We start from the raw sequence: 7,355 nt of genomic DNA on the forward strand, positions 1-7,355 counted from the left end.
GGGTGAGACCCGAGATTCGGCCATGCCTACAACGTCCTGGTGAAGCTGATGCCACTGGTTCACATACCACACTCGATGTGAAGGCTCAACGGTGCTGCAAATGGTCTGCTCCTAAACCCCACAACCCAGGCCTCTTCTTCCCCCAGTGCCCACTGAGCCCACTACGTGGCGCTGTTGAGGGCCAGCAATGTGCTGCCATCCCCAGGCAGCAGCAGTGTCAAGGCAGCTACTGGGAACCCAGCACAGGTCCTCACTCATGCTCCGCATTTCCCTGGGGCAGCTGTCCTGGGGGAGGCAGGCTGGCTCTGAGTCCTCACGGCCATTTTTTCCAGGTGGAAGCAGGACCTCACAGCCTCAGAGCCATTGTTCAATGGACCCTCTGGCCCAGCTGGGCATTCGAGGGGCCCCACTGCCTCCCTTGCCCACCTGCCTCCTTGACCTTTCATTTGCTTCCACGCCCAGCCTAGCCCCTGTGGGAGCCCTGGAGCTGCTGCTGCCTCCCCAAGGGCTTCTGTGGCTGCCAAACAGCGCTGGGTTGGTTAGATACCTGGAGGAGAAGCCCCAGGTGAGGGCCAGAGGATGCTTTGAGAGAGGCTGCGCCCCTGAAGTGGGGCTGGAGACAGGCTCAGAGCAAGAAAGCAGCTGGCTTTTCCTCCTGCTCCTGCTCTGTTCTGCTTTCCAGGCCGTGACTGCACTCTGGCAGAAATGATAACTAAATAGAAGTGATAACTACATAGAAATGATAACTATTTGCGAAGCTGCCTTATCACTTTTAGGGGACTTTAAAATTCCCAAGGGGCGAGATGGGGTCCTTGTGGGCTAGATACTCCAGGGTGCCCAGCAAGCCCCCTGACACCCACAGGAAACTCGGGATGCCTCAGGATGAAGCCTGGACTCACACTTGCCCTACAGTAAGACGCAGCTGTGAACGGCAGGCTGCCCCCTGCATGTGTCCCTCTCCACAGTGTCTGCCTCCCACCTTGCAGATGCCACAGCCACGGCTTGCATTTGGGGTTGTCTCAGGAGCCCCACCAGAAAGGCAGGGGTGGGCTGGCGGAGAGCAGACACGTGGTTGGAGGCATGCATTTCACTGCGCATCTGCACACAGACACACCCCTCCAGTTATCCCCTGGGATCAGGATCAGGCACTGGACACAGGTGGGAAGAAAGTGGAGCACAGAAGGAGCACCTTCCATCCCTGCCTGGACAAGAAAAGCTCCTGACCTGCCAGCCTTGGTCCTGGTTACTTAGTCCCTCACTAGGCAGCTGTCATCCTGAAGCCTCCTGCCTTGGCCGGAGGTGAGTGAAGTCTTTATCTTGGCCTCAAAAAAGTCCATTCAGAGAAGGGGCTGAAGGGGATCTTGGGGAGCTCTGTGGGCCCAGCCCACTAGACCCACAATCAGTCCCACTGCTGAGCTAGCAGCATTGCTCAGATGAACAGCAGAGCCACCTGCATGGGCGCACTCACCCTGGTTGTCACTGGCCACAGGGAGGACTGCCCAGGCCCTTGCAGTAAAATACTCATGCCTCTGACTCTGCAGCTGGCACCCCCTCCCTAAAGGCTCCATCTGTGGGGCCCCTTCTCTGAAGTCCAGAGAACAGAGTGATTAGGTGCTGGCACCCCACCGCCATGTGCTGCCCACTGACTCCCCTCTCAGGCCCGAGCCCGTGAAGTCTGTCATTACACCGCATCACTACTGTGGCTCTCCTCTGCAGGCTGGAGCTTTTTTTTCAGCTGTGGTTTATATAATTTAATGCTAACCAGAGTTCTTTGAGATACTCTGAAACTGCAAACATTTTGTCAACACCTAATCAAAAAGCAAGTGCTGCCTCCCTCAAAAGATGCCCCCATGTGAACAACTGGAGGCTTCTTTACTGGTGAACGGTTTTTCCTTGGCTGAGGCCTGGTGACCTGCTTGAAGGTCCCTGCAAGTGGGTGGGGAGGAGGACAGCCCAAGGGGGTGTGGTGGGAGGGGACATTTGGAGCCAACAGCAGAGCCTGACAGATGTCATTTCTTCTGGCATCCTCAGAAGCTTAGCTTTTAGATTGTTCTCCTGAAGAATCAGAAGGGGATTTCTCAAACCTTCATGTGCTCAAGAATCCCCTGGGGATCAAAGGAAAATGCAGATGCTGACTTGGCAGGTCAGGAGCAGGGTCAGACGTTCTTCATTTCTAACCAGTTCCCAGGTCATGGCCATGCTGCTTGTCTTAGGACCAGCAAGGAATCAGTAGCACTGTCACTCCTAAACTAGGATGGAGGTGGGTGGGGGCAGCACCCTGTGCACATCCCCAGTGTGGGCCCCCAGGGGATGCTCAGCAGCTATTGACTGCAAAGGATATGAGTGAACCAGAATCTTCACAGCCACTCTCCGGATGGGGTGGAAGGGACTGAGGACGTACAAGGCGTTGGTGGCACTGAACCGGAAGATGGTCTTGCCTTTATTCAGCACGATGAAAGTCTGGGGACAGACAGTAACATTAGGCCCTTGTGTAGCAAGGCTTCTGGGGCAGCTTTTGGCTCAGAGCCCTTGGACTGTGACTGAGGGGTGGGGTGGGAGGAGGAGGAGAGGGACTGAGGGAGGAAAGGGGAAGGGAGGCTGACAGCACATTCAGCAGGTGGGGGGCTTCTCCTCCAGGTATCTAACCAACCCATGGGTCATGGGGAGGGAGGTCTAGTTTAGGGGGATGTCAGGTTGGTTGAGATTTAGTTTCAAAATTATAGTCACAAAAAGAAGGGACCTTTCACAGTCTTTGCCCAGCTGTTGTCACAGCAGAGGCTCAGCACACCTGGGAATGCCTCCTCCCTCCGCTTCTCCCTTAGCTGACCCTCCTCACCATGCATGGGGTCCCTGCCAGCCCCACTGGAAGGGAGGGTGTGAAAGGGAAGCTGAGTCAGCAGGGAGGACCCAGAGGTAAGGAGAAGGGAAAAAGAAAATGCAGAAGCAGTCCCCAAGGGGACTTGGGACCCTGTCTCCTGGAGTCCAGGACAAATGTCAGCCCCATCCTGCAGGTCACAGCCCACCGCCCCTCCAGGGGGTCATGAACAGTGCAATGCAACCCCTCCCTGATCTAGAATGGAGGGTTGTATAGAAGATCCTTTCTACACAGCAATGGGGCACGGGAGAGACGAGAGCTGAACGCTGAGCCACATGCATGTCAGGTGCCCAAGCAGCCCTTGAGGACCGCAGTGCCTCCCCACTTGCCCCGGTGTGCGGTGGTCACAGCTCTGTGGTCTCACTTCTCCACAGGCTGAGCTGGTGGGACAAGGGTCTACCTAACCTGGTCTGGGAAGACAAGCTGACCAGATAGATTAGGACCAAAAGTTCTGCTGTGGCCTCCATTGCCCTGTGGGGCTGCAGGCAGCGTGGCCAGGGATCCACGAGTGGAAACAGAAAGTGGGAGGCCAGAATCACCCCTGGAGCTGCTGTTAAAGCATTCCCAGACCCATGGACAGAAGACATGGTGTCCCTGACTCCTCAGCTGCCACCAGCCCCCAAAAGCCCAGCCCAGGCTCGACTTCGCCTCAGTGGGGTCCACCTGCTGTGGAGCTGCCTGTCCCAGCTAACTCCAGCCTGATCGCCACTCATCCTCCCCCTGTAACTGACTCACTAGCAGCTGTGGCCTCACCCCAACCCCAATTCCCACTTCCATCTCTGACCAGCCATGACGTAGGCCCGCCCGCCTTGACTAATCCCACCTTCCAGCCTCACTTGGATACCAGCTGTGGCCCAGTTTGGCCTGGACTCCACTGGAGTCACTGGAACCAAGGGAAAGTTCAGCTGGGGGCCTGGGAGCAGACCAAGTTCAAAGCCTCCTCCCCTGCCTGTTTATGTGGACTGGGTGGGCTTTTCCTTCACACGCACACCCACTCACACACACAAGGCATGCATGCATGCACACCCAAAGACGCACCCCAGGCCCGTCCCCAGGCTCTCGGTCTCACACTGCAGTCCCACCCCCTTGCAGTCACATTCTCGCACCTGCCACACCAGCCCTGTCTGCCCCATGAGCTTCCTCAGCCTGGTGCTGACTGCAGTACCATGCATGGCACTGTCTTCCTTGTATCCAGCCTTCTGGGAAAAAGACCTTCCCCAAATTCCAGTTCTCCTTCCTCTGGAAGTAAGGCCCAGAAGTGTGGGTGGCTGGGTGACCAAGCCTCTGCGGGACGTCTGTGTGTGGTGGGGTGCACGGCTGGGACACAAATGGGCCTGAGACCCAGAGGAGGGAGGCCAGGGCAGGGGACTGAGACGGGGACCGTTACCTCGTGGGCCGGAGCCATGCTGGGAGGGAGCCTGAGTCTCCCTGCCCTAGCGGACAAAAGCCGCTTCTCCTCCCTATCATGGAAGGGACAATGGCAGAACACCATGCGCCACCCTCACCCCAAAATCCCCCAGCAGTCACTGCCCCCTCCATCCCTCTCAGCTTCCCCACTGGCCTTCCTGGTCCCTTGCCAGCTCTCAAAGCTCAGGGAGCTGCTGCTGTGGCTGTGGCCTGAGCCAGCCAGCACAGCCCTGCACAGCAGGTTCATGTTGTCAGGCAGGTGGGGTGTGGGGGCTACACGCTGTCCCCAGTAAGAAGGGACCACATGCTATACTCTGGGGCTGAAACGCAGGCTGAGACTCAGGGCTTGATTCCAATTCACACAGACACACACACACACACACACACACACACACACTCCACAATGGGGAGGAGTCCTTCAGAGGTGAAAATCTAACCACGGGTCATTCCCAAAGAAGGTAGTCATAGGAGGCATGACTGTCCCTAAGGCTACCCTCTCTTTTCTTTATTACACCGAACGAGCATCTCAGGCTGCATAATTCCTGTCTTTTATTCCAGAACTCCAAAATTAAGGTGATTGGAATCTAGATCACCAGTGACTCATTCCCCCAAAGCCTGGCAAGCTGCCCTAAACACAGACCCATATGGAGACCAGGCCCTCTCCACGTCTGCTCCATTGACAAGGGAGTTGCACAGAAGAGCACGCAGGGTTGGAGGTGGGCGGTAGTCACCTTTTGGGTGCTATAGAAGGGATCCAGGTCCTCCAGGGGCTCCCCGATGAGCTCTCGGGGTGGATTGCCATAAAGATCTGGCAGCTTTTTGGAGGCCTGCAGGTCCAGCTGGGGCCGGGGCGCCTCCTCCTCTGGCAGCCCGTCTCGGCTCTCCTGCGAGGCGGCCGAGCCACGGGCTTGCTTCTCCGCCATGCGCTTCTCGATGGCCGCCAGGGACTCCCGTGTGAACCTGTGGAAGCCGCTGGTGCCCCGAGGTAACAGGAGGTTTGCCATCTTCTCATCCTGCTTCTGGGCACAGGCTCTCCTTACGTTGCCTGCGGGGAAGCTGGAAGACACAGACAGTGGCCCTGATGCTATGCACAGGGACAGAGGGCAGGGCGGGCAGACCTCCTGGGGGTGGCTGTGCTACCAGAGGGAGGGACACAGTTTGTAGAGAGGCTCTAGACTCCAGGACGCCAACCACTCCACAGGCACACCTGGGCAACACCGGCCGGCTACGGGGCACGCATGTGGACAGGCAGCAGGGCCACCTGCCCTTCCCCTCCTAACAAGTATGTCTGAATTCAAGCAGGCAAGAGTGACTGTGTCATCCAAGCACCTTCTTTTTGCCCCATTCCACACAACAGGAAACGCTTGCATCTTTTGGTTCCTTAACTGTCACCACTTGAGACATTTCTCAGCTTGGAGTTCTCATCCAGATGCTGGAGCCCCTACAGAGAGGCTCCCAAGGAAATCCCCAGGGTGTGGCAGCCTTCCCAAACAATCTGGCTCAAAAAATGGGCAATGCTTCCCTTGCCCATCTGAGCTATTTCCCGTTCTTGGAAAGGTTAAAATTAGCTTGGCACTTCAGGTAACCTGAAGATAACTCTGCCTTCCATGTCCCCCATCCCCTTTAAAAATACATACACTCTTACAGATTTTGTAATAACCAAATAAAATTCTAACAATAAATTGAATCATAACGGGAAGAGCTGATGGAGCATCTCTGGCTCCTCGCACTGCTCCTTGCTCCCCTCCTCCCAAATGTGAATAAATAAATGCTGATTCCAAGTGACGGCAGAACCGGAAAACGGTGACCACTCATCAGCGAGGACATCCAGCCGGCACATGCATGTGACGCCAAACCGGGAGAATGTGGCCCCTGGTGGCCTCCAACAATCCAGAACCTGGTGTGAACACACTCTGCCTATGACACCGAGGCAGAGGAATGCAGTCCCAACTGCCCCACAAAAACAGGATGCGGTCAGAGCAGCTCCTGACTCTGACACCAGGCTGGGAGGCTGCATCGCTAATTACCACATCAAACCCGGGAATGGCGGGCACCCGTTCAAGAGGGCACGGTGGACACCTGTTGGACATCTCTGCCAGAACAGAATCCTTTTCCCTCATGAGGGTCAGCTTTGCCTTGATCTTCCTCCTGCAAAACATGTCACCGATGACCCCAGAGAGCTGCTGCTGTGCCAACCCCTGCACGTGGGCGCCGAAGGGCCTGGACCTGGGGGTCGCAGCCCTGAGCACTGGATTGCTGTGAAGCAGGCACCTGGCCACGAGGCAGGTAAATAGTGAGCAAACACAACACACTCAGGCCTCAAAAGTGTGCCTCTGGTCCCTGGGGAAGTGCAGCATGAAAACTGTGAAGGGAGGCAGGACAGAGGTCCCAGGACCTGCGCGTTAAGAGCACTCTGTGTCTTTTTCTTGTTTCATTCAAGTAAAGTTAAAGGAACATCTTTGTTAAAAATAGCAGGTGAGGGAGTAGGTTTCCACTCTGTAAAAGCATTTCCCTGTCTCCCTTCCATCTTTGAGTGAGCAGACAGGCATCTATAACCCTCATTAACACATGTGAGTGAAGACTTCTTTCTCCTAGCCCGTGGAAATTTGGGTAATTTCAAGCTATTTTCTTTATACTTGTCTTCATTGCTTGAATTCTTGATAATGAGCTTGCATTATTTTTACAGAAACAATAAACTCATTCGTCTTTTTATTTTAAAAATGAAAAAAGAAACCAGTCTGGATGACAGCAGCTTCTTACAGGGCAACCCTCTCCACTGTGAGCAATCAGTTCCATAAATTGGGAAGCCACCTCTTTTGCCTGGACTTACTTCCTAAAAATAGTGTTCTCTGTCTCACTGTATCCATCTGTGTCCATATGCCTGAAAGGGTTGTGGGGACACAAGCCCGCCCATGGATCTGCAGAGGCTCACTGGTACACACTGGCAAGGGTGTGTGTGTGTGTGTGTGTGTGTGAAAGAGAGAGAGAGAGAGAGAGGGAGGGAGAGAGGGAGGGAGAGAGGGAGGGGGAGAGAGAGAGGGAGAGAGAGGGAGAGAGAGAGGGAGAGAGAGAG

At 55.5% G+C, this 7,355-nt stretch overlaps 1 protein-coding gene across 10 annotated transcripts in view; it reads right to left on the reverse strand.

Annotated features, from left to right (window-relative positions):
- Positions 1 to 7,355, reverse strand: part of SCN5A (sodium voltage-gated channel alpha subunit 5) — a 100,510-nt gene that overhangs the window by 78,376 nt on the left and 14,779 nt on the right. For all 10 annotated transcript variants that reach the window (XM_032270613.1, XM_032270662.1, XM_032270625.1 and 7 more), the window contains exons 2-3: positions 5,014 to 5,338; positions 2,342 to 2,460 (exon numbers count right to left, since the gene is read on the reverse strand). In XM_032270613.1, the coding sequence (XP_032126504.1) occupies positions 2,342 to 2,460; positions 5,014 to 5,286 (392 nt within the window). In that variant the 5' untranslated portion in view covers positions 5,287 to 5,338. The remainder of the gene's footprint in view (positions 1 to 2,341; positions 2,461 to 5,013; positions 5,339 to 7,355) is intronic.

Source organism: Sapajus apella, unplaced genomic scaffold (assembly GCF_009761245.1).
Source record: "Sapajus apella isolate SASKATOON/1434 unplaced genomic scaffold, GSC_monkey_1.0 scaffold4, whole genome shotgun sequence".
NCBI classification, from domain to species: domain Eukaryota; kingdom Metazoa; phylum Chordata; class Mammalia; order Primates; family Cebidae; genus Sapajus; species Sapajus apella.